General features: G+C 41.7%; 1 protein-coding gene across 5 annotated transcripts in view; it reads right to left on the bottom strand.

Moving 5' to 3' along the window:
- The window catches only part of AASS (aminoadipate-semialdehyde synthase), a 32663-nt gene extending 7441 nt beyond the window's left edge, over positions 1-25222 (bottom strand). Inside the window, exons 1-20 of one of the 5 annotated variants that reach the window (XM_064142041.1) lie at positions 22042-22117; positions 19843-20063; positions 18495-18671; positions 17846-17930; positions 17062-17129; positions 16802-16948; positions 15340-15418; positions 15127-15254; positions 14818-14966; positions 13611-13733; positions 13347-13458; positions 12783-12842; positions 12623-12690; positions 8837-8955; positions 6007-6136; positions 5023-5133; positions 3877-3985; positions 3343-3483; positions 1704-1871; positions 662-758 (exon numbers count right to left, since the gene is read on the bottom strand). In XM_064142041.1, coding sequence (XP_063998111.1) covers positions 690-758; positions 1704-1871; positions 3343-3483; positions 3877-3985; positions 5023-5133; positions 6007-6136; positions 8837-8955; positions 12623-12690; positions 12783-12842; positions 13347-13458; positions 13611-13733; positions 14818-14966; positions 15127-15254; positions 15340-15418; positions 16802-16948; positions 17062-17129; positions 17846-17930; positions 18495-18671; positions 19843-20055 — 2256 coding nt within the window. In that variant the 5' untranslated portion in view covers positions 20056-20063; positions 22042-22117 and the 3' untranslated portion in view covers positions 662-689. Of the gene's footprint in view, positions 1-661; positions 759-1703; positions 1872-3342; positions 3484-3876; positions 3986-5022; positions 5134-6006; positions 6137-8836; positions 8956-12622; positions 12691-12782; positions 12843-13346; positions 13459-13610; positions 13734-14817; positions 14967-15126; positions 15255-15339; positions 15419-16801; positions 16949-17061; positions 17130-17845; positions 17931-18494; positions 18672-19842; positions 20064-22041; positions 22192-24926 lie in introns of those variants that run through there. The other 4 variants (XM_064142037.1, XM_064142038.1, XM_064142039.1 and 1 more) reach the window with 4 other exon arrangements.
- Between the last annotated feature and the right edge of the window lie 1316 nt (positions 25223-26538).

Genomic DNA, 26538 nt, shown 5'->3' with positions numbered 1-26538 from the left:
GCAATTAAAACAAACTCCAACAGCCTGCACAATAATTAAGAGTCTCAACTGGTTTCTGCTCATATATATATATATCCCATGAACACTCCCACACAGTTGCTGGATACCTGTAGACACTAGCATGCAAGTGACTAGAAACATTATAAACAAGTAGAATGGTGGAAATAAGGCACTCTGAAAGGGGGTTAATTATGAGTAGGAGCCACCTCCACCGGCACTAGGTTACCAGTTCAGATGGCCCTGCAGTGAGATACTTCTGTGACATCTTTTTAAACTGACTCCATTAGCTATTTGACCCTAACCTATAAAAGGCACACTGGAGATGTGAGCCTCCACACTGAACGGACTGCTTTGTCCGCAACAGAGCAACACATGCAAAGGGCCACCACTAACTTCTGCCCTGCCAGCGTTACGTTCTGGCATGGAGGCACCACACAGGACAGAGGTGGGGTAAGACACTCCATGCAACACTACCAACATCACCCCAACCCGCTACCAACATCACCCCAACCCAAAGCGATAAGCCTGCTCTGGGGGTTAAAAAAACAGCTCTAACCACAGAAATATCATTCTTGCAGTACATTGATAACAGCTCTTGGTGTCATCCTGACATTTCTGCTTTTCCTCGTGCTAATGCTTATACAAAAGAAGAAATTTTTACCAGGCACCAAATGGATGAGTAGGTACTGTCATATTAAGACTTCATGACGAGATAGATGCCTTCCACATATTTTTAGCTTCTGAACAAGAGATCGTATCTAGACTGACAAAAAGAGAGCTATTGCAATTGGTAACCTTCATTCCCCCCACACTGGCCTTCCATCTTCTTTTGCTAAGCCAGCCTCCCTCCAAGAAATAATGAAATCCTGTTGTATTGCAACAGAGGAATTAAGAGGGAAAGGACATACTCATTCCTCAAGCTATGTACAAAACAACAGTAACTTAAACTTTGACATAAACCTTAACTCAATAGAAATACCACAACATCCATAAAAACCTTTACAAATGTTCCATACGGTTTTAGGTTTATTCCCTCTTAATGTATACTGACCACAAATTAATAATAAAATTTAAAAAATGTGAGGAAAAAATACTGGTTTGATTCTGCTTTGTGCACCTAAAAAATTAAAGGAAAAGTCTATCAGTCTGAGAGAAAACACATTTCTTAACTGAACAAAATGCTAAAACTGCTCCAGATAAAGATTTACAGTAAATTAAAAATGTTCTCACTTTGATGGAAAAACAAGGGGCTTATATTATGTTATTCATAAGAGTATAAGTGGCAAACTGCAAGTTCAATTTTTTGTCAAGAGAACAGATCTTCTTAAAAACACATCACACCAACACACATCACACAAACCCACCTGACTCAGTTTAATTTTTCTGTTTACATCTACTGATCTGACACCAAATCAGAGCAAGAGAAAGAGAGAAGACGGGTACAGACTATTGTATGACCACCTACCTAGAACAAGTAAAACTATTGTTCCAATTTGCAACAAATACCTGTCTTATAAATTAAGTAAAGCCACATGAGAAAACATGAGAGGAGCGCTTTCAGCCATCTCTCAGTTAAGATAGTGGAGAGCTCATAAATAGCAAGCAGAAAGCCACAGAAGGCTGACTTAAACACAGAGTTTTCTTGAAATGACAACATTCATCACCTGAGGAAAACAGTACCTAATAAAGTAACAACAACTTACTTTGTATCTTAGGGTGCCTCTCAATAAAGTGTGAGCTGTCTGAATGCCGTATGGCTCAGCATATTTTGTACTGTCTCTGTTAGGAAAACCTTCGAGATTTAATCCTGGATAAAAATCCATCGGAGTAACAGAATCAAGTAAGGCTCCTCCAGCTGGAATATTGACAATCTAAATTTTGGAAAGAACAGCAATATTATTTTGGTGCAGTGCTGTTTATTTTACAACAGAAAAGATGAAGTGAGCTCAAAGAAAGGAATAATATGCTTCTTGTTTCTGGTGCAAACAAAAACTCCATCTAAATGAAGCAGTCGCACAAGCCATTTAAGCACATCCTGCCTATTAATCACACCCAAAGTCCTGAACTCTGCTACCTTCAAGTAGCTGATGCACAGACCTGCTCTGCAGCATCAAGACAAACTCATTCTGTGACTTCTGAGCAACAGGGCAAGGTTTCATTCTAGAAGAAAAACTAAAGCAATGAAGTCTGTAGCCATGTTGAAAGATCTGACTGTGTTTGTCAGGTAAGACACCAGTGTGGAAGAGTTCTGCACAACAGTCACAGACAGCTAAGGATTTAGTTGTAAGGAGGAAAATCTGCAAAATTTACTGACAAGCTCATGTAACATTCTCAGAAAAGAATCATTCATATACATGATCTATTTTTTTCCTAGCAATGAGTGAACAAGGTCAGAATTAAATAAGAAGTGTTTTCACGTTCTCCAAGTGACCCTTCCATGTGAAACTTATAATCGTACATTGTTGCTTTTCAAGTAACAATCCAATGCACGGTACCTGAATTTCTCCTTTCTTACTGCAGTAAGAACATTAGAGCACCAAAATGTCATGACAAACCATTTCAAAAGATTTCTCCATTTTGCAGATCAAAAAGTTTAGACAATTAGCTAAACTTTCCAATGGTTATACAAGGCAGTCTCCTTGACATTTGAAGAGCCCCTGCTTAGTAACTACTCTGAGCAAGTGGAGTGATCAAACAGACAGGACTGGAAAGCAGAAACAGGATAATGGCTTGTGATAGCTTTGCACAAATCAGTTGTGATCTTTCAATAAACCATGGAGTGACATTTATTCAGTTAAGACTTTTGCACAAGGAACATAACAGAGCTCATATAAAACACATATGAAAGCACTGTGTATCTTCATAAAACCCATTCAGTAGATTATTGGTATTACAGACTGCACCAGAAAATCAGGAGCTCCGCTATACACCTGTGCAAGTGCAGCTGTTTGGTTCACAAACACAACTACATTGAAAAGCAATTTGAAGGAAGCACTCTCGCTTTTGTGTCGCAGTGCCAAAGACAGGGCAATTAGGTTCCAAAGGCAACACACAACAGGGATGGAAGCTGAACTCAAAACGTGAACCTCAATCTAGTACTTTAGTCATTAGAACACGCTCCTTCTTTCCAATCAGCCTATCTATATTAAGGAAGAATGGAGCTGGCTACATGCAGGTACCATCATGTTTCAAACACAGGATTAAGTGATGTATGCAAATTCCTTAGGCAACTGACTGCCACTGGCTTGAAAGTAAACATAGCAGCTTACAAACTCCAATTCCCTCCTCAGTCCAATACCACCCTCTGTCTGACTTTAAATGGAAATGTAAGGATTACTTCACCTCTCCATTTTTTAAGTATGTAGCAGACTGAACTGTATTCAGCAACACTCCTTGTGGGCTCCAGCTGAACTTGTATCGCAGAGGGTTGTCAGAGTGCTCTGGAGCTGGTAGGCCACCACAGAAAGAAGTGTAGGATACAACCTGTCACATTTATCCAAAGAAAATAAAAAATGAAGAGAAAACAGACAAAGATGCAAATAGAAGAAAGATACCCTGCAGAATCCCCATTTGTTCTTAAACTTCCTATGGACATTATCCCCCAAAATGGGTCTACATCAAACAGGGGAAACCAAAAGAATTTCACTGCCCAGCAGTTTCAAGCTGTCACACTGCAGGTACTGCTAATAAAGGAGAGGCAAAGCAATTTCAGTTGGTCTCACCAAGTAGATTAGTTGACACCAAATTCCAAACAAGAAAATGAAAGGTGTCCAGAGTCCACCACCTATCAGTGACATGCCCAAAATAGGCTGGTATTAAAGGAACAATTTTACTAACAAAGCCTTGGCAGAACTCTGCACTACCTGCCAAGCTTACCGTAGCACCGACTTCTTTTGCCTTGTCAATACATTCCTTCGCCAACATGTGGTCAAGGCCAGGATCCAAACCCATTTCGCTGACAACTGTAATACCAGCAGCTTCTACACTAAATAACAGAAATGCAGAGCTGTTAGAATATTCACTATCACTGGCCTTTTATTTGGGAAATCTGTCCAACACTTTACTCAACACAGAAAATTCTGGTCTCTCTCTGCAGCTTGTGGGAAAATAAAAAGAGATGTTGAAAGCTGAAGAGTGACAATTTCTAAAAGCCACTGTAGTCCTGGGTTTTCTTACTTTGCTATAACACCTAGAGCCCGGTGGAAAAAGAAAACCCCATCAGCTACTCCATATCCTACAGTCTCCTGAACAGTACTATAGTGGTGGAAGGTGGTCACAAAGAGGACAGCAAAGATCTGGTCATAATTGCCCTAAGCACCTCCTGAAGTGGGGCAGGGATTTAAATGCCTCTTTCCCAGATTACATGCATTTGGGATTTCTTCTTTAACAGTTATCTGTGCATGCAGGTACAATGCTCATCTCAATCCCTTGAATTCACTCCAGAATTTCCAGTACCATAAATGAGAGGAGCAGCTGCATGAAGCTCCATGCCCAAAACAATTTCCAATCATTTAAGTAGGACAACAGAAACAATAATTAGAACTGTCACCAGTTTGAGATAATACTAGAGTGGCCCTATCCAAAAAGAGGTGGCATAGAGGAGAATACTGTTATAGGCACAATAAGCCAAGAATGAATTTTTATTTAGGGGAATGAGAAGGATATCAAACAAACTTCTGTCACTGGTAAAACAGGACAGGCCAGCTACTTGGCTTGAGTATCAGCCCAGCTCAAACATCCTTACAGATTTGAGGGGAGAGGGGGAAGCACATTAACATGGAATAAGATGCAGAATAGCACATTCCAGTGTTTAGAGCACTAGCCTGACCAGATTAAGGTATGCACTTGTTCCTCTGGTTTGCCACAACCTCTACATGAAACTTCAGGGAGAGCTCCTTAGTCCTCCATTGCTGAAAACAGCAATTCACAGGAAAAGTTACAGGTGTAATGGATGGCAAAATATTCAAATAACACACTAAAAAGAAGGAAGCAACACTGGGGAGATGCTACTCTCATACCTACCTGTCCTGGAGTTCTTTCATAGCTGGTGTTAAGTAGCTGGCTGTTACCAAGTTCACTTTGTTGTCAATACATTTCTTAGCAACCAAAGGATGTGCTGAATAAGGCAGCAAACTACAAATGAAGGACAAATATAGAACATCAAAATCCAGCCAGTTACTTCTGCTGGAAAGACACACATAAATGTTTCTTACATACACACAAAAGAGCTCAAGTGAATGCAATGGTCACACCTGCCTCCCCTGAGCAGTTTCATACCTACAGAAGTGAAACGCTACCCTATCAGAAGTGCATTGTTATACGCACTCAGAACAGGGCACAGGACAATAGGGGAGTCATTCTTCAGACCCCATTGTGTCTGTACTCCTCTAAAAAAATCCCACCGATCTCTTTTCAAGGCCACCTTGTAAACAGGCACGGTGCAGGTTTAGAAGACACAAATTGAAAAAACGTTATGGAGAAAGCTTGCATTACAATGATCTTGCTGGAGCACTTTATGAAAGGCATGCTCTATAGGGAAAGAGGACAACACTCATGACATCCATGCCAAAAAAAACCAAAATGGTTAAGGACTGTGAAGTCATTTCCTCCCTTTTCAGTATCTGGAAAGAGATCTTTCTTAGTGGGATATTCAAGAGAAATGACCAAGATGTGAGAATTTCGCCTTCTCTTGCAAGCATGCAAATTTGATGCCAGGAACATATATACACTGGTGGACACGACTGGCCTGTCACACTAAGGAGGCTGTCCCTGAAACTGGTGAATGCTTCTGAAGAGATGCTGCAGTCAAAGCCCCTTTAAAAGTCCTAATGCTTCCCTCTTTGAGAAGGCAGTGGCCAGTTACAACTATTTACATACACCAAGAGGACTCCAGTTCTCAGGCATTAAAAAAAAAAGCTACCATGATGGTTTAGGTCAATGAACTACAAGAAAAAAAAGCAGCATGACTTCAGGTTGAGCCTACCAAGTTTTACACAGAATTCTGACCTGATCACAAGGTCATGTTTCTTCACCAAAGAGGACAGCTTTTCCTCGTCCTTAATGACATCCATATGAATTGAAGTAACAGTGCTGTGTTTTTCTGTCAGCTGTTCAAGCTGTTCCTTCATGACAGATGCTGTTTCAAAAGTAAAACACATCAATCATTATCTAAAGACATCCAAAGCATTCTCATGTGTAACCATTTTGCACACACCTCCTTCTTCTCAAAGAGAAACAGTTGCATGGACGTTTTCCTTCACTAACAGTTGAAGAGAAATCAGACATAACGCACCTTACTTCCCTTGAAGCAGTCAGTTTTGTTATTAATTGCCAGCATCAAACTGTAGCAGCTATAACTCAAGAACCAGAACCTACAGAGAATACTTACCCTCAAAAGTTAAGAACCACTCGCCATTAAAACATGTAATGAGAATAGGATGTAACCAATTAGAAACCTTGTAGGTGTATTTAACTGAATACAAGTTTTATCTGCAGGTTTCCTACCAGCAGGCTAGGCTGGCACAATGTAGTTACGCAAAACTAAAAGTCGTCTCTTTTTCCATACTATGAAGAAGTAGGTCTAGAAGATGAGACAAAGGACTGTTAAACTTATCTTTGTGCAGTATGACACCCTAGAACTCACTGTTTTACTTGTATCACATGCATATGCTCTCCCAGCATGGTTTTGTACAGCAGCACTGTCTACATTTGCCAGGTAACTGAGCAACCACGTGGTGGGAAAACAGACAAACTAAAGACAAAGCAGAATACTTTAACACCTACATGTTTTTTTGTTTGGGGTTTCTCTTAAGCAGAAACATCACAAAAGTGTCCTTAACTACAAAAAGTCAACAATTTTATTATAGGCTATCCAGGGTTGTGATCCACCCCAAAAGCATAGTCCCATGTCTTCAACTGTCACCTCTCATAAAAAAAAAGGGGAGAGGAACTTTTTATAAGGGCAAATGGATTTGAACTAGAGCAGGGTAGATTTAGGTTGGACATTCAGAAGCTATTTACTATGAAGGCGGTAAGACACTGGAGCAGGTTGTCCAGAGAACCTGTGACACCTCATCCCTGGAAGAACTGGCTAGTTGAGGCTTTAAGCAACCTAGTCTAGCGGGAGGTGTTCCTGCCCATGGCAGAGGGGCTGGAAGTAGATGAGTTTCAAGGTCCCTTCCAACTCAAGCTATTGTATGAATTGTTCTTTTCTTTATTTGGTGGACATCTTACAACAGACTTGATCTTCATGCTTTGAATTGGGTTGGCTATCACCCCTTGGATCTACAAGCCCTTACTTAAATGAGTCATCCACTGATCTGCTTAGAAGACAGTGCAGGAAAAACCACTAGAAGGTCACATCATAATCCCAGATGTATTAAATACTTTTGGCATTCATGAGCTCATGAATTTTCTGAAGGAGTACTGCATAACTAGAAAGGCAACATTAAAAATAACAGGCAATTGCCCGCCTCGAAAAGTGCCTTTCCTTGGAAGTCTGCAACTTCACGTCAAACAGAGTAACTACACAGCAGTGGAACAGGCACGTTTTGTTCTTGCTTTGACTTTCACACATAGACACAAAGTATTCCTGTTGCACTAACCCTTGTGGGAAAGTTGCAACACAAAAATTGTACACTCAATGTGTTTTAAAAGTAGACTGAGTATGGATTAGGATCATCCTGTGGAAAAGCAATCATTTCAATTACTGCAACAATTTCTCTTGGGGCCTGAAGTACTTTAGGTCACCATCTAGCACTTATTTTGTCCTGGTTTTAAAAATGGTCACTTTTCTAACCTGGTCAAATGAATGCAGAAGTAAAGCATTCAATCACTTTTTGATGAGAGTAGCTATTTCTGCAAAACACAGAGTACTTCACTGAAAAGCAAGAAGTGGACTGTAAGTCTAGAAGGGGCAAAAGTGCAAAGAAGAAAATTAGGGTTTTCTGTTTCCAAGTTTTAAGGTCTTGATGAACAGAATTATTAAACAAATGCATGTCCAGAAAAACATACCCCATGTCTCATACCATCTACTTACAGATAAATCTGGTCAAAAAAGAAGTATTTCAAAACTCTGCTTCAGTACATTCTAACGGAATTCCCACTCATAGCCACGAACAACTTAAAATCTTAAAAACAATACACATAATTCACTGATTTTAACACAACAAAGGTAAAAACATGAAGCTTTTGCTCTAGGCCAGATATGACTGAAGGCCTAAATTCAATCTGAATAGTTTCTATACTTGCTTACAGCTTAGTCCTACCAATCCTGCATATGCCAATATTATTACTAAAATACCCAAATCCGGTGTCTGCCTGCTTCCATTCATTCTGTCCTACTACCTTGCCCCTACTGCCATCAGCATATGCAGGTTAAAGAAACCAGTATTTACCACATGTGACTGAAAGTGAATTGGTTCCTTGTGCTGGCAGCACGGAGAGCCAGAACAAGGATGGCAATGGGAACACAGGCAGTAGTAGGCAACGAGGGTAGCAGGTGGGCTACAGGCTTACGGAGATTTAAAAGCATCTGTGGTTCTAACTTCAGGCTTTTTCCTTGTGGCCCTCCCAGTGTCAATGGAACATAATCTTCGCCACAGGGAAATTAACCATAAGCTACTAATTGACTTGCACTGAGAGAAAACAGCAAAGCAAAATCATCTAAAAGTTCTAATCAAAACAAAAGTTGATCAGCAGTAGGGAACCAAGAATGGTTTTCTTTATCTGTTCTTTCAACCAGATGTATTTATTACTTAAGACAAAGTTTCTGCCAGGCTAGGACATTAAAGTTAGACACAATTTTTCAACCAAAGCCAAGCAAAGTTTTACATACCAACTGTGATGTCAATGTTGGAGTCTCTAGTAAGATATTCAAGTACAGGGCCAGAAACATATCCAGATCCAAGCAATAAGACTCTCTTATTACCCATCTTCAATGATTGAGCACGCTCCCTAGGAGGTGTTACAGGAAAAATTAAAAGAGGGAAACAAAAGAATGAAAACTGAAAGTGGCTAAAACTAATGGAGTAAGTCTGTCTACAAACCAAGAGTTCTATTCCGATCAAGTTCCTGACTACTAACCCAGACTGCACTGCTTCCTTTCTTCTGCTGCGTAACTTACATGTTTCCTTCCTTTAATACTGTGGTGGTTTTAAAACTAACACCCTAGCCTAGTTCTTAATTACAATCAAGAAACAGGAATTTTCTGGACATAATCAAATAAAATGTGAATAAAATAGGGGATTGGACACAGAAGAAAAATAGTAAGTCTGTATCAGTCCACTTGCTTGTTGCTTGGGATATAGTGTGCTGCACAAACTATTCTCTCTTCCCTCTTCACTCTGGATGCTGCTGGCTGGTGCTTTTGCATGGCTTCACTGACCTTGGCTGAGGTTCTTATTATGGCGAAGTAGTAGCAGTGGACCTTTCTGTTTTTTTTCTCTAGGGGGGAGAGCTATTCACTTTTCCCTTGACCCTGGGAGTGGGGAAAAATTCAAGGGGGCCCTTGTGTTGTTTCTGAACTGTAAATATATTTTCTACATATTAATTGCATTTTACACTTCTAGACTTTAGCTTGCTTTTTGTAAATATAGCTTCATTTTGCTTCTAAACCTTCTGAGCTACTCTGGTCATTTATTTTGGGGGTAATTTCAACCCATCACAAACATAAACAAGATCAAACCCATCAACACCTCAGCTGCTTCCCCAGTTGCTACTGGTCATTTCATACTTTTTTCCAGAGTGGTCACTATATTTTTCCCAATGGCCAAATCACTGTAACCTGATCACTTGAGAACTGCCAAGCTATCTGTGTCATGTTGGGCTGTCAGCAAGTTTGTCATGCTCTGCCTTGCTCCTTTTATATCACAGGTAACTGCTATAGCACACAAAACCATGCTGCAGAAGGCATATTTTGGGTTAAGTTATACTAAGTTCATGTCAGTACATCATAGGAACATGATGGCAAATAAAAGTTTATGCCCAATTAAAAAGTCCTGTTTTCAGACAAGAGCTCAGATTTGAAAACCATCACTGCTAAGCTTCCTCTAGTCTATAAACAAAGTAGCTCTCCTGATGACTTGCAATATAAAATGGATTCATACCAGATTTGCACTACTTCTTGCCAACCAGAATAATGTACTTCAGCAGTTGCTAAAAATACTCTTATAAAAATGAATTTTAACAGGAAAATACATTTTGGTTCTTTATCATTATTTTGTCTCTTAGCTTCCATTTTTTCATTAAGTTGTAGAATTAGGACTGTTAAACTGTTTTTGTCTAAAACAGCATAGCTATGCAGGTAAAAACTATTTAGTAAATTAAAAAAACACTCTTTAAAAAAAAACACTTTTTATTGTTGAAGAAAGGAAACCTGTTCATTGCCCTGTTGTTTAACATAATTAATGGAAATTGAGGTTTGTTTTTTCTTATCAAATGTCCTGAAAACAAATTTCAATAGGTAGACAGGACCTTCAAAGATACAAACTTAGAGATAACTCTTTAAGTGTATAAGCAAGTTCCTCAATTCCCCCTTTATCTACTGAGAGCTTACACAGGTATACACTGCATTGTGGATTATCACAGAATCATAGAATTAACCAGATTGGAAAAGACCTTCAAGATCATCAAGTCCAACCTAACACCTTCTAATTAACTTAACCTCTTCCACAGCCACACCTTCATAGGCAAGGGAAGAGAAAGAATTCCTATCTACCCTTTAATTTATAGTGAGCAGCAGCAGTATACAGTAGCTTGGAGAAACAGTGATGACAATGGGGAGACTTCCTGCATGAAAGAAAGATAGATTTTGCAATCAAATCTCTTATAAAGTGTTTTCTGGTGTTTAGAATGAGGTCATACTTGGACTAAACATAGCCTATCTGCTCTAAACTGGGCACAAACATGAACTGCCAGATGAGTGATCAAGAATGGGAACAGCATCTACACAGTCCCACAAAAGAACATTTCAGTTTATGCTTGTTCTCTACATAAAATTTTGTTTCATTATGTTGACCTATGAACAAGTAATAGCAATACTTAGCAGTCCATGTCATTAATAAGCCATTGCAACTGTGGATGAGAAGCCAGTAGCAAGAATGAAGCAAGTAAAGGTGAAAAGATGGAGTTAAGTTCAGTAAATTATACTGCTCCAGCATTCTACTGGCACTCAGGACAGTTCAGTTCATACGGTCTGGGTATCCAATGTCTGAAATGTTTATAGACTTTCAAAGGGTATAAGCAATTAGTCTAATAGAGACCTCAGAAACTAGACACAGTGTTATACTTTACAGCCACATAGCTCCTACATGCTCTAAACAAGAGTAGCTAAAATATCACACCTTAAGCAGTAAAATCCTGCTTTCATTTACATTATCTCCAAAGTATGCAAAGTTAAGGAGGGTAATGTCAGCAGGTCTTCTTTCCTGACAGCTAAGCAACACCAATAAACACCTGAACATCGCATGCAACACATGCATAGGTCTGCAGAAATAGCAAAAATCTACCCTCAAAAACCCCCTTGGGAAGGCAGTCTCCAGATTCATTAGGTACTACACACAGACCATGCAAGCAACTATGGAGAAAGAAAAAAAAAACATGCGTGAGGAATTTTGTGTAAGAACATTTGTTAGTCAGCCTCCTCAGGTGGTCTACCAAACAGCACACAGCAAAAAACACTATGAGCTTAAGTCTTGAAGTGGCAAACAGAATGTTACCTCAGGTGGGAAACACACCTATACAAGTTCACAACCAGGACTCTTGGTGTTTCTGAACGAAACTGGAGAAGTCTGGCATGCAGAAGTCAATGCACTATGCTTATACTGCATGCAATGCTTATGGTCAGAGTGATTTCAACTTATAAGACGTACAGTACAGCTGGCATTGACCATGAAAATTAATCCAGAGGTACCCACTAATTGTCAAATTAACATTTTTCATAGGTAAACTATAGGTATCTGTTAATAATGGGGAGCAAGGCAAAGGGAAAGGATATTCAGGTTATTTGTACTTTTTTCAACTTAAGCCACTTAATGCTACTTTGTTCTTATGATTTCTTTTGTCAGCACTGGCAAGTAACTACTGAGCCAGGGTATGGATGAAGTGGTAACTAAAGCTGTAGCTACAGGAATGTAATGAAAAGTCTGAGAGTCTCACAGAGGCTCCTGAATACAACCAGTCACAGAACAATGCTATACAGCACAGCACTTGAGACACACTAGAGGAAAATAGATTCAAGGTATATTAGAGAGTCTTTTCCTTTCAGTCATCCTTTTCAAAGGTCTGTACATTATATTCATTTTTCAAGGGCAAGGATTAACAGAGTAACACTGACCTGTGGCTCTTTTCTGCCTCTGGCAAAACAGTCTTCATAATGTAAGGAGAAGAAAATCGAACACTTTCTCAACTTCCACGTAAGTTACTAATGACACATGTCAATGACTTAGGCAATGTGCATGAAGAAAGAAGGAAATCATCCATCCAGATCACATTTAAACACAGTGCGAAATAGCAGTGTTCCAACAATACACAGGAGTGAATAAATGCAAAAGAGAGCAAAGAATACAGCAAAATTAAATGTTTTAATCCTGAAGTAAATAAACTTTAAGAAGTGGTATATTACCTGTTCTCCCTCAATTTCTGGATATATTCGTATTTAGCTGTCAGTGAGCCATTGGATGCAATCACTGCCTAGAAATACATAGAGCAAACATTGAGGATTTTTGGACCTGTACATTATAAAGCACAGTAAGTCTAGCTGAGTGACAGATTGTAAAACTTACATCTCGAACAACAGGTGAGTAATTCTGGTTTTCAAGAGGTTCTGAGCCATCTGACAACAGCTAGGGAGAGAAGTTATTTTAAATCAGGTCAATTTATTTTCCACAATATTTTTTTTCCCACAGAAAAGCATCAAAATATTAAACAACCTCACAGCTCTGGAATAAATTCTCCTGGCCCTGACCAGTTATTATTTGACTTTTATGAAAACAAAGAAATTCAAACAGCAGTCTGATTGCAAGTGACTATTGAGAGGCCCAAGGAAATCAGATTGACACCAATGATAAGGTCCAGAAACTATGAACTACTTGCTCATGCATATTTCCTGCCTACAGAAAGTGTTCTTGATAAATTCATAAGATATCCAGGTCACTAATGTCTCATTCACGTGCTGTTTTTTGAATGTATTGCCTCAAAACACAGAAAGCCTTTTAATCTTTTTTAATGAGTACAAAGTCTGTTATGTTCTACAGCAGATTCCTCTCAAATATATACAGGAGACCAGAAAAAACAACACACATGCAGACCAGTCTTTTTACCTTCTTGTTGGACACATAAAACCTTACCATCTCTTCAATATAGGGGAAAAGCATATCACCAAAGTATTCTGTCGCTTCTATGGGAAGCTGTGCTGGCAGATTGTCAATAGAACACATCAAAATCCCAGAGCCCTCAACACTGGAAGAGAGAACACAGCTCTTCTAAACTACTTCTTCTTGCTACCTGAAAGTACCACCTTTTAGAAGTGTATAAAACACATGATTTTTCAACACAATGTTTCACTGTATAAACTACAGAGAAAAACAGTAAAAATCAAAGGCTCTCCCCACCTGTCATGAATAATATGCTGGTCAGCATCATACATACAAAATGGGCTGTCAATTGTTGTACACTCTGTCATAAATTCTATAGATCCTCCAGTGTCTGCTGAAATGTCACATATTGCTATAAGTCTAGAATAGTTAAACAAAAAAGACAAAGGAATAGAGCATTATCCAAAATACTAAGAAACATAAAAGATTACAAATGAACAGGAAAGTAAGAAACGTGAGAAGACCTATCAGACTTGCATCTTCATTCATCTTAACCAGTTTAGAAGTCAACACAACACAAATGACATCTAGAAGCGTAACGGAAATCTGGCCTTACTGTAGTCACAAGATTTCCATTCACATCAATGGGATTCCTATTTCATGTGTAAATTCTCAAAGAACAGGTGAACCGCTTTTTTCTACATACTCCATGTACTGCCAACACCTCCCAATCATCATCCATCTACCAATTCCCCTAAGCTGTCACTAGGCAGTCCTACACTAAGAATAATTTCATCATCATAAAGGGAAACCTGAAGAAGTGGTTGCCTTCTTTCACTTCACAGATAGCTAGCAGAGATCAAGCATTTGTTAGTCTAACTCACAACCTCTGGCTCCACTCAAGGTTAACGTTTAAAGTCTTTATTTGTCATGTGTGAGAAAGGAAAGTGTCAAGAGTAGGCAGAGACAAAGACCAGCTTCCTCACTGGGATACACTGCCATATCCTCCCCAAAGGGCTACTGGAGAGAGGGTACCTCCCACACCCACTTGAAAGGAGACTAACCCTGGATTTGTATCTCATGTTCCATCCTTAAAGCTATTCAGGGTTTTGAAGCATTTCTACTACCTGTACAAACCAAATGACAGTGTAGGAATAAATAAACCAAAAAACTGTGCTCAGGCACTGAAACATCTAACAATAATGGTGCAGAAGGTTCTTTTTCCAGATGTCACACTGTTTCTGTTGGATCAACAGCAGAACTACTTTTGCAGAAAGACAGACAACACCTGTCAATCATTTGTATTGTAAAGTTTTCAAAACTCCAAACTGAAAACAAAAACACAAGCACAGAAGAAAAGCAGAATCAATGGGGCATTGTGCAACATGCAAGAGGCACAGCATAAGTAACAGAATCATTTAGCAGATACTGTGGGGAAACTCCCTAATGCTATGACTTCAATTATTGCACTATGAGACTGTTACAAGTGAACTGAGGTGCTTACTTGTGTGGTAACTCAGGACAGCCCTCCATTGCACCAGTAGAAGATCTAACTGGCACCAGCAGCTTCTGAGCATCCTGTCGACTTAACAAGCGAGGAGTATGTTGTTCCCAGTATATGCCATTAATTAAACAAGTTGTGTAGGGTGCAATCTGCAAAGAAAGTTACAGATGCCTGATGTTCTCTTCTAGTACTTTAGGAGGCTGAAAGCACCTCATCTAGTGTCTTAAATTAACATATATGCAAAGGTGTAGTAACTACACTCAGTAGAAAACCTCTCATAAGAGAACAGAGAACAGAAGAGATGCTCACATCGATGTTAAAGCGAGAAGTATAAAGTTCTGGATGTTTATCGTAGTCCACTGGATCATACAGTCCATCACGTCTCCTTACAAGGTGATGGTGACGACTTAACACTGTCCCATAGACTTTTCTGAGGTCTGAGGTTAAGGAGAAATAAAGAATACATAAATTAGCTGTTATACTTAGACAAAGTGATTTTCAGTCACTATTGTGACAGCGTACCTCCAGATCTGGAAACTTCCTTTAACTCATGTGGTTCCACAAACTCACATGGGAGGGCATTGAACATTTCTTGAGCACCCTGTAAACCATGAAGTAGGATTCAAATGAGCAGAGAACATAAACGTAGCACGCATATAAAAACATCACACACAGCTTATCAGTCCTGCCAGAGAACATCTTCAGAGATACATAAACTGTGTCACACACATCCCTACTTATCCAGATGTGCTAGTTTGAAGCAAGCTGGAATGTTTTGGTAAAAGAACTAGATAACAGGCAGTGAAATGAAAAACAATTGTGTCTACTTCTCTCACAGTCACGCTGAGAACTCTGGGAAGAAGAAAGACTTTTTCTCCATTTTGTTTCTCATTCTTGCTTTTGCCTTAGACCTGGTCACATCTCATTAACCCTGCTCCTACTAACCTTGCTCCCTAACCTCTTGGCTGCACCTCTCTTTTTCCTGAGAACTGGGGTAAGGTTGAGAGGGCCGGGGGGGGAGGTGTTGGGGTGGTTTGAGAGCCCCTCCTGGGGACTCAGGTTTCTGGGAGGGGAGTTGTGCTTTTGTATTGTTTATCCTTTGTATATTTCTGTATATAATTGTATATAACTGTATATATTGTAAATAGCTGCTTGTAAATTCTGCTAGCTGTAAATAAATTGCTTCATCTATATTCCCAGGGTCCGTCTGAGTTAGCTGGGGCAAATTCAAAAGTGTGGGGGGGCGGGGTAACCCCCAAACCATCACACCAGACTACAGCTGCCTGGATCTCTGCACAAGGAATTTACACCACTTCTCATTACTACAGTATGCCCACAATACAACACCTTGTTTGTATTTCTAATGGCAGAGTTGGGAGGTGTCAACTCAGCCAGGTTTTACTGCCACTCTAAGAAGCAGTTTCTCTTCAGGGATGACCTCTAAGTCTCAACAACCAGGATGTCCTAAAGGCAAGCAAAGAACTTCCTAGTAACTTTCCCACAGCCTGATACCACAGAGCACACACCATTGAGACGTGCTACCCTTGTGTCCAGAAGGCACACATTTACACAGGCAGTGATTTCACTCTATAGCTGGAGCCCAGCTGACTGGTATTTCTTGCCAATGTCAGGGGTAAGCTCTAAAGTCCAGCACTTACATGACTACTCAATGCTATAAAAACATATTTTAAATCTCAGCAAGTATTATAAGAAGTACTTCTTTCCTCCTGACTTTAATGGGGTGATTTGATGTACCAGTAAGTCTTCATCTGTTTTTCATGGTAGTAAGTTAACATAGCCAGCCTTGTCAGGCATGATCTCAAGTGTACTTAAAATTTCATTTTAGGGTACTTAAATTATTACTAGTAAAGGAAAAACTGCATTTCAAGCAAACAAAATAAATATTTCAATCTATTTCATATGATATGGATGAAATGTCAATATATTCTAATACAGCATTTCATCTTGAAGACAGAATTCTTACCTTAGAAACATTACCAGTGCCTGTAAACACAAATGTTAAGGGCCCAATTGACTTTGGCATCAATCCCAGTGAAATTTCATACCCAGCATCCCGCACTGCCTGCACAGCCTGACTGCTATTCCTGTAGTTATGCGCCATTCCAATATGCTGAAATCAAAGGTACAGAGCCATCAAGATGTTTTCCATATTCAAACACAGGTAAAGAGCAGATGCCCAAATGTAACTTTGCTAAAGAAAAATGCATGTGGATACACTCTTACCATGAAAGGAGTGTGATGTCCCAGGGCTAAAAATCGCAATCCCAATCCATGTAGAATGTTGATCATTCCTATTGTTAAAACAAAAAGTGAAATAAAACTCAGAGCATCAGTGTTAATTATTAATATGCAGTTAGAAACTGCAGAGACTGACCTAAGTTAAAATTATCCTGGATATTTTTACCCATGTTTTAATATTAATACTTTACTTCTAGAGAAAGACCCACACAAAACCATGGAAGGAGACATTTAATGGCAGGCCATGGCCTTAAACCTTCTTTTGACCCACATTACACACTTCAGAGCTATGTAATACTTGGATATCCTTTTATGAGATGCATCCACGTCACCAGCTTCCAAAGGATATTTAAAAAAGAACATCCTAAAGAATCAGATTCCAAAGTTCAGCAGAAAGAAACCATAATGATGCCTCACAGAAATTAGTGCAAATGGATAACAGAGTGACAAAGAGATGCTGTTCAAACTCACAGGACCGACAGCAGCCATTTCTTTCAAACACCTATTCATCTATCTCTTGATATTTAGTCTACCTCAGATTAGTTGACAAATGGGATTTCAAGACAACGTAAAATAGATTTGCCAGGAATCCACAGGACTATTTGACACATTGCCTCATCAAAAGTAGAGAACACAAAACAGAATGGAAAAAAGCTCTTAAAAGCAGGAGTTAAAATGCAGTTAAAAATGCAGAGCCTCAGCTTTCAAGAAATGTAGACAACCAGAAGTATTACATGCTGCAAGCCTGCCTTTACTTTATGCACTATACCTGCTACACCAGCCCACTTTCCAAAGGCCACAACTCGCATTCCTTTATGATCAACCATTTTTTCATAGTCAAACAGTCGAATTTCCTGGAAATACACAGCAAACTGAGTATTAAAATTTTCAGTGAATGCAGTCTGTGGCACATTGCTCTCCATGGAACTACCTTTACATAAGCCTTTGTCATCCTTCATGATGGAGGCTGATAGGTATAGTTGAAAAAGGCAAATAATTTGTCACAAGATTTAAGTATAAAAATAAATCCCTGAAAATTGCATCAAATTCTTGGCTTAGAGTCTCTGCACTGCCTGTGCACTCTTGACATAGAGCTTGCCAAAGTGTCACTGCAATTGCTGCAGACCTATTCACACACTCTGCCAAGAGGCTGCTTACTTTCAAGTGAACTGGCTGCTGCCTCTGTAATGAGAACATACTGTGCTTGCAACTCACCTTACCTCGCACACACAAACAGGAAAGCACTGCACACACACGATACTCTGAGCAACAAATACTCAGCTGAAGGGAAGGATACTACCTACAAACACTCATTGTGAAAGTAACCACACTAAGCAGCAAGCTTCAATCATGTTCAGCAGTCAGTCCAGTTTCCATTCCCTGCTAACAGCCAATTGTCTTGCTCTGACACAATTTACCTGTCTTAGAATCTCATCCAAAAGGGGCATGTTTGCTTCTTGGGCTTTAATAGTGTGAGAGAAGAAGGCATAGTTCTTTTTAGGGATTAATTTTTCTTCTGGAGGTCTCTTCACGCCTATTATCAGAGAAGCCTCAGAAATATCTTCTTGAATAATGCCACCTGCTTTGACGTAATCCTATGAAAGAAAGACAGCAAAGTAATTTTTTCTGAGTTTTTTTCATATTCAGATGCCAGCACATAAGTAAATAGAACAGAGGACAAACAAATAATTCCACAAAGCAGAAACAAGTTACTGTATTCAATAAATTCAGAAACTTCTTTATCAAAAGTGGTATCAAATATCAAACTGAATTTTCATGCCAATATCCTATTATCATAGAATCAACCAGGTTGGAAGAGACCTCCACGATCATCCAGTCCAACCTAGCACTCAGCCCTATCCAGTCAACTAGATCATGGCACTGAGTGCCTCATCCAGGCTTTTCTTGAAGACCTCAAGGGACGGTGCCTCCACCACCTCTTTGGGCAGCCCATTCCAATGCCAATCACTCTCTCTGTCAAGAACTTCCTCCTAACATCCAGCCTAGTAATTTGTAATGTGCTGCAGACAGATGATGTGATTTTATATAACTGTGTAAGGCTAAGTCCAAGATGAAAAGTAACTTCTAAAAGACTGGGTTTACATGTCAAAATTTATTTTAGTTCTTTTCTCAAAAACATACTAAAATTTCAGCTTTCAATATAATAGTTGTATGCTTAATGTAATCTATGAAAACCAGTGCTGCATCTTAACTAAAATGTGCAAGTGCTCACTAATTGCCTACTTATGCTTCAGTTTGTAATCTGTTGGCAGAGATACTTCAGAGCAGAAACTTGACTGCTGCTACAAGAACTAAAAGCTCACCGTCTTGATGTTCACGGCATTACAGAAAAAAAAGTCTCTCTTCGTTCTTCATGACAAATAGGAAGGGACAAGATTCACCAGATTCTTCTTTCTTTTTTAAAAAATATTCATGTTTTTTAGAGTGTTCCCTCAACACCAATAGAAGACAAAAATACCAGCATTAAATGAATCACCCAGTTTCTACTTCAAGAGCAGCTAGATTTTTTTTTCAGAGACTGATGAAAGATCAATAAATCAATAAAAACAACTTTAAAAAACAACCAGTGTGCTAACATTACATTAAAAGGCTAAACCTTCTCCCCACTAGGACACAATGACTCCTCATGTAATAACAAATTAACAGTATGTTTTCTCTTATACATCCTTTGAATATTATTTCTCCTGTACTGAGGTTAACAACTTCAGTATGGTTTTGCTTATCTAATTCAAAATGGGACCTTACCTTTTCATGGATGGCTCTCCGGTTTGATGGCTGCACTAAGACCTTGTATCCCATTTGAGTCAACTCCTTAACATGCTTTGGTGCTAGTGGTGCTCTTCTTTCCCAAGCATTAACATCTTCTCTCCTGATTGCCAGCACAGATTTACGACGATGCCAACACTTAGCATGATGGAACACACACCTACCGTTTGTGTGACTAAAGGCTCGGAGCATGGTAAGGCCTGATGGCAGCAAAGACAAAGTAGTAAAATAATATATGTATATGCATGCTTCAAACATTGTTTGTGCAAAATTTCTGGTCTCCTTTAATATCTGCTGTAAAACACAAACCAGGTACTTTATACTCCAGTTACTTTTGTCAGATGTGAATTTACTTTCAGTGTACTTTCTCTCATCTCAGTTTGGTGGGGTGCTGTTATAGAGGCAAATTGTTCGTATACTGTAAAGGAAGAATTTTCACGTGTTCAGGGTACCAAGGTCTTAATTACATGGCTTAAAAAAAATCTCAAAAGATACTAATTTAACTAAATTGCCATTATAAACTTACAAAGACCAAGTCAACAACAGTAAGAAGTAACACACGAAAAGAAAAAGCACAGGCTGTAACACAAACAATTTATCAAAAGAGAAAGCCCAATATGCAAAATGAATGCGAAGTATTTTTACACAACTATTTCTTACATGAGGCAAAACCAGAAGACTACTGGTTAGCAGTCAACATATGCAGAGCCAGGAGTTACAGGTTTTCTTCTTAATCAAAATTTTATACAAAGCTGAACAGCATTTTTAGGACAAATTCCCACTGTTAAAGATTATCCCTTTTTTTATTCCTCTCCATTCCTCATGAAGCATACATGCCACTGCTTTGCATTGCCATGAACAGTATGGGTTCTGAACAAGTCTAGCACCAGCCACCTAGGATTCCAAGGACTTCAGATTTTTATGTGATTAATATATGGATCTCAAAGACAGAGGCTTCAAATATGTGAATTTTGCTTCCAATGCAATACTTGGGGAATCCTGTTTGTCGCCACGCCTCAATCTTTTAAAATCTCTATACGTCTAAAGACCTAAGAGGGTCTTATTTAACTCCAGGCCTGCTTAAAGAGAAAAAAATAGCACACAAAGGAAGGCGTCGACAAAACTAAACAGTCCTCGGCATTAACCCCAGGTGTGGTACTCCTACCATCACTAGATTTGTCCACCAGCAGAGGTTACTGTACTAAAGCTGGAGTTACTTTGACACTGCCCTTTAGCAAGCTAAAAGGATCTTTAGAGAGCATGCTGGCACCTCTCAAAAAGAGAGGTTGTCACACAATGTCACTATTACTGCACTTTAATGCTAAGTGCAGTTCATACCTAAGCCTACAGTGAAGGAAATTTCCCTCGTGCAGAGGAGTCCAACAAGAATACAAATGCCCCTTTCAGGAGGGAGTGAGCTGCCCCACATTTACACATGTGAAGAGGTATCATGGCAGTCAGCACTCTGCATGACCTCTGGCCGGCCAGAAGTTCGTACACATGCCTCCCTGTGTATGCTCAGGCTTAGCCACAGAGATACAGCTATCTCGTTGTAAAGGTGAAAGTAATTTTAGAATTCAAAGCCTGCAGAGATGGAGAATCCTCCCCGGCTTCGCCAGCATATCAGCTGTGCCAGAGAGCCAAACATGAGTTCTTCACCATTCATGCTGTGGTAGCTATTCCACCCATCCTTAAGTTCCACTGTTACTAAAATAGTTTTGAGTATCAAAGCAATAAAAGTAATGGCAATGTATTTGATTGCAGCACAATGTTTGAGTACGATCCTGTTTCTAAAGAAAGCTGGATACACTTATGGGGGCAACTTGTACCTCCATTTACCATTCCAGACCCTGCTAAACCACAGCGCCGGCGCTGCCAGCGTATTTCGCCTCCTCCGAACCTGCGGCTTTGGCTCTCACGGAACCCTCCACAGCTGCGGAAGGGCGATGCCGAGAAGGGAAAAAACGTTCCCATTAAGAGCGGCGAAGAGGCGCAAGCGGGCAGGAGGAGAAGCGCAGGGAGTGGGGGACTCCGGCAGCGGGAGGCCGGGGCGGAGCGGCAGCCTTGCGGAGAGCGCTGTCTGCCTTGAAGGCACCAGGCCGCGCTCGCTGCCACAGGAGCCGACGGCTACCGACGGGTGCCGCGGTGGTGCGGCGGGCAGCGCAGCGTCATACCTACCTTGAGGCGAGGGGAGCAACGGGAGAAGCACAGCCGCTCGGTCCGGCTCCTTCCTCCGGCAGACGTCCAGCTCAGCGCCGACGCCCAGGAAGGCAGCCAACCACCAGCCTCCCTCCGGATACACCCTTCGCTTCCCGCCAATGCCGAGGGGCCCCGGCGCACACGTCACGGCGGACGCCGGCACGTCTCCTCTCCGCCCGCCAGGTTCCTGGAAGGCCTTGGGGCGTTCACGCACCCGGAGGGACGAGAGGTCAGCGCTGCGGCCTCGGGAGAATCGTGCGCTGCGGGGAGCCCCGCGGGCCCCACGCGAAGTTCTGCAGGCTCCCGTCACCGACAGCCATCCCTCCAAAGCCCCACGACTACGATCGCCAGCGCCCGCCCCGGGCTCTCAACCTCGCCATGCCCGGGGCGAGCTCAAGGACAGGCTGCCAATTTTGTTAAAAATAGTTCTGGCACACTTTGAGATCGAATACGAGAAATATTTAAGCGAAATAAGCCAAAGCAGCGCTGGGCGCCCAGGCAGCCTCCTGCCCACCAACGGCTCTCAAAATGTCTGCGCTTCCAGACCCCTTTATAGACGCAGCTGCCACGAGGCAGCAGCTATCCCTCGCCTCCCACGCATGTCTAAAGCAGGTTAAGGGCTGTTGCCAGGCAGAAATTCTAACAGGTGCACTGACCACAAGCCAAGCACACTGCTAACCAGAACAGCAGCAACACAGTATCCTAGCAATCCCAAAAGTTGCCAAACTTGCCTCTTAGTTTTCAGGGGTGGCAAGTCCAATATTCCCTTAACCCACTGGGGATCTAACAATTTTTCCTCTTTCTCCAGCCAATGTCCTAAATATTTCACTTTTTCTTCAGTGAACTGCAGTTTCTATTTTGACACTTTTAATCCTTTTGACCCCAAAAAAAAAACCAACCCCAATAATTTAATGCTTTCTCTCCTGACTTTCTCTTGTTCTTTCCCTAGTAACAGTAAATCACCTACATATTGCAAGACAGTTACATCAGGATCAACTTCAAAATCTTGCAGTATCAGTTCCAAAGCTTGCCCAAAATGATTCGGTCCATCTCAGCTGTTGAGTTCTGCAGGTTTCTGTATTTTCCCATTCAAAGGCAAAGTATTCTCTACTCTCTTCCTTAAGAAGGCAAGCCCAAAAGGCATCTTTCAAATCTATTACACTACACCAGGTATGCTCAGGTGACAATTTACTTAATAAGGTGTATGGATTTGCCACCACAGGGAACTGAGTAAGAGTTCATTGGTTCACTGCCCTTAAATCTTGTACTGATCTGTACGTCCCTAATAGGTAAAACTGGTGTATTATGAAGGGACATATGTGGTTCTAGTATTCCCTGTTCCAACAGCCTATCAATAGTGGGTTGCAATCCCCTTCTTCCTTCAAGGGATATAGGATATGGTTTTATCCTTACAGGCAGCTCTGATGGACCTTTAATTTTAACCTCTAAAGGTTTGATATGCAATTTTCCTGCAGAGTCTGGAATGTACCAAACCTCAGGGTTTATCTCTTTTTCATCTTCTGCAGTGAGGACACATAATCTTACTTTTATTTCCTGCCTACTAACCTCTAAATTGACTCCTAACTCTACCATCAAGTCCCATCCTAGTAGATTATATTCTGCTTCTGGGACTAAAAAAAAAAATTCCAATTTTAAATTTAGTAGATGATTCAATCTCCACCTCTTTAAGGTTCTCCTTTTGCTCCAAACACCTGCATTCTCTCTAAAGATTCCCTACATCCTAAAGGAACAGTGTGTATAGTAGATCTTTCTGCTCTGGAATCTACTAAAAATGTGAATTCCTGGTGCTGGATTCTGGTGATCCCAGTTTGGCCTCTGGAAGGGCCACTTAACCTCTCCAGCAGGACCCCGTTGATGCCTGTGTTCCAAATTTCTCATTCCAGCTCTTCTAATCATTTCCCGCTCCTCTACTGTAAATAAAATCCTTAGAATTGATTGCAATTCATCCCACGTATAAATGAAGGGTCCTAAAAATTGATCAAATTTTCTCAGCAACCCCAGGGGATCTTCTCAAAGATTCCCCATTTATTTCTTAAATTCTCTAACACCACCTGAATTTAGAGGTACGGACACAAACCCTACTCCTGGCAGGCGTCCGCCCATAGATATCTCTCTTAAAGGCCAAGGTGCGGGCCCCTCTCTCGGGGCGAACCCATTCCGGGGCGCCCGGCCCTTCACAAATAGAACTCTCCCCAGGGCTCCCGCCGGCTTCTCCAGGATCGGCTGCAGCGCCCGACTGCGCCACTCCGGAACATTGGAGCCTCAATTAAATAAAGCCCCTTCTTTCGAGTCCTAGCACGGACGCCCACGCTCCACCTCCCCGGCCGGGCGGCGCGGGCGGGCCGGGCCGCTGGTGCGCCCCGGGATCCCACCTCAGCCTGCCCCTCTACTGTCAGCTCTCCGTGGCTAGCCCTGGCACCGGGCGGGGATCAGGGGCAGCTCTCCGCGGCTAGCCCTGGCAGGAATCCCGTATAATGTTCCCCTCCTAATTTCCCTGCCTCCCCCAACCTCAGGCGGGATGTCAGGTAACCTAATCCTTTCCTGTTGTGTTTGCAGCTTTGGATCCCATGTCTGCTGGAGTGCCTTCGTTTGCACTTCCAGGAACCCGAACTCCCATGTCTTCTGGAGCGCCTTTTGCACTTCCAGGAACCGCTTCTGGAGTGCCTTCTTACATAGACACACTCGCTGCCCCTTGTTCGAGACCCAGTCGCTCGGGCGACATGGGAACTGCGCTACTAAAGGGCCCGCACTCGCTTCGCCCGCCATTAAGCGTCTCACTCGTTTGCACTCCAGGAACCCGAATTCCCCGACCAAGCAGAACCCGCGAAAAAAACGGTACTCACGTACTCCTTAGGGACAGCAGGCGCCTTTGCTTGGCTCTTCGTGCACAAAAATTACAGGTTTCTTTTCCTTTTGCTTATTCTACCTGCGTTCGGATCCAAGCGGCCTGAGCTCAGCCCCAGAACCGTCTGAGACGGAGGCGCCTTTTCCAGAGCCTTAGTACCAGCTCAGAGCAACGAGGATCAGAGTCACGGCACCAAATTTGTTAAAAATAGTTCTGGCACACTTTGAGATCGAATACGAGAAATATTTAAGCAAAATAAGCCAAAGCAGCGCTGGGCGCCCAGGCAGCCTCCTGCCCACCAACGGCTCTCAAAATGTCTGCGCTTCCAAACCCCTTAATAGACGCAGCTGCCACGAGGCAGCAGCTGCCCCACGCATGTCTGAAGCAGGTTAGGGGCTGTTGCCAGGCAGAAATTCTGACAGGTGCTCCAACCACAGGCCGAGCACACTGCTAACCAGAACAGCGGCCACAAAGAACTTCCCACTTACAGCAGCGTGGACCACTCCTCCCTGGTAATCCTCCCCCCCAGCCACCTCAAACCGGGATGCTGCTTCAGCGGTGGCCTCGGGAGGAATGTCTGGTTTTGCCATGGGATCTAATTCTCATTTCTGGTACAGTAATTTATTCAATGATCCCAATTTACTTGTCACACCAATGACCCATCACAGGCTTGTGCTGGGCCTGTTTAGCCTGGAGAAGAGGAGGCTCGGGGTGATCTTATTACTGTCTACAACTACCTGAAGGGGCATCGTAGCCAGGTGGGGGGTGGCCTCTTCTCCCAGGCAACCAGCAATAGAACAAGGGGACACAGTCTCAAGTTGTGCCAGGGTAGGTATAGGCTGGATATTAGGAAGAAGTTCTTCACAGAGAGAGGATTTCCCATCGGAATGGGCTGCCCAGGGAGGTGGTGGAGGCACCGTCCCTGGAGGTGTTCAAGCAAAGCCTGGATGAGGCACTTAGTGCCATGGTCTGGTTGACTGGCTAGGGCTGGGGGATAGGTTGGACTGGATGATCTTGGAGGTCTCTTCCAACCTGGTTGATTCTATGATTCTATGAAAACATCTACACATTGATACAAGTTATTTCTGAGCGTTCAGTCACTTTGTCCCTTTCAAGTGTGGTTAAAATTACATGAGAAATGGTAAAAATGACTCTGAGGAAGAGAACCGAAGCAAGGATTGCTACATAAGATGGAATTTGGTGCTTTTTTTTGAGGTCCACTTGTGATACCCCTCAACTGCTAAATGGGCTTATCACAATAACTATGAAAATTATGAGTTGTGAGTAACCAAAGCAAAGCCATAATTATGTACTGGGTTTGTGCATTGAAGAAGGGCTTTCATGTGCTGTGCTCCCTGGAAAACACACTGCAGGAGTCTCCTAGGAGCAGCTGTAGCTGCTCTTGCAGTCTCTGTTAGTAGATATGAGGACATGGCTGTGGAGTGCTGAGAAGGTGAGGTGTTGTGACTGCACTCAGCAGAAGCCACGAGAACAAAAAGGCCCTGCTTTGCCACAGCAAGATCTCAGCACAAGGATGGACAAATTGGAGCTGTGGCACGATCTACTCAAGCTGTCCCAGCCTCTACCACTTAACATCTTAAGAAAGTTAA

This window comes from Pogoniulus pusillus, chromosome 4 (genome assembly GCF_015220805.1).
Source record: "Pogoniulus pusillus isolate bPogPus1 chromosome 4, bPogPus1.pri, whole genome shotgun sequence".
In the NCBI taxonomy this organism is placed as follows: Eukaryota; Metazoa; Chordata; class Aves; order Piciformes; family Lybiidae; genus Pogoniulus; species Pogoniulus pusillus.
Note: the sequence above shows the minus strand (reverse complement) of the source record. Positions and strands in the feature narration are given on the sequence as shown.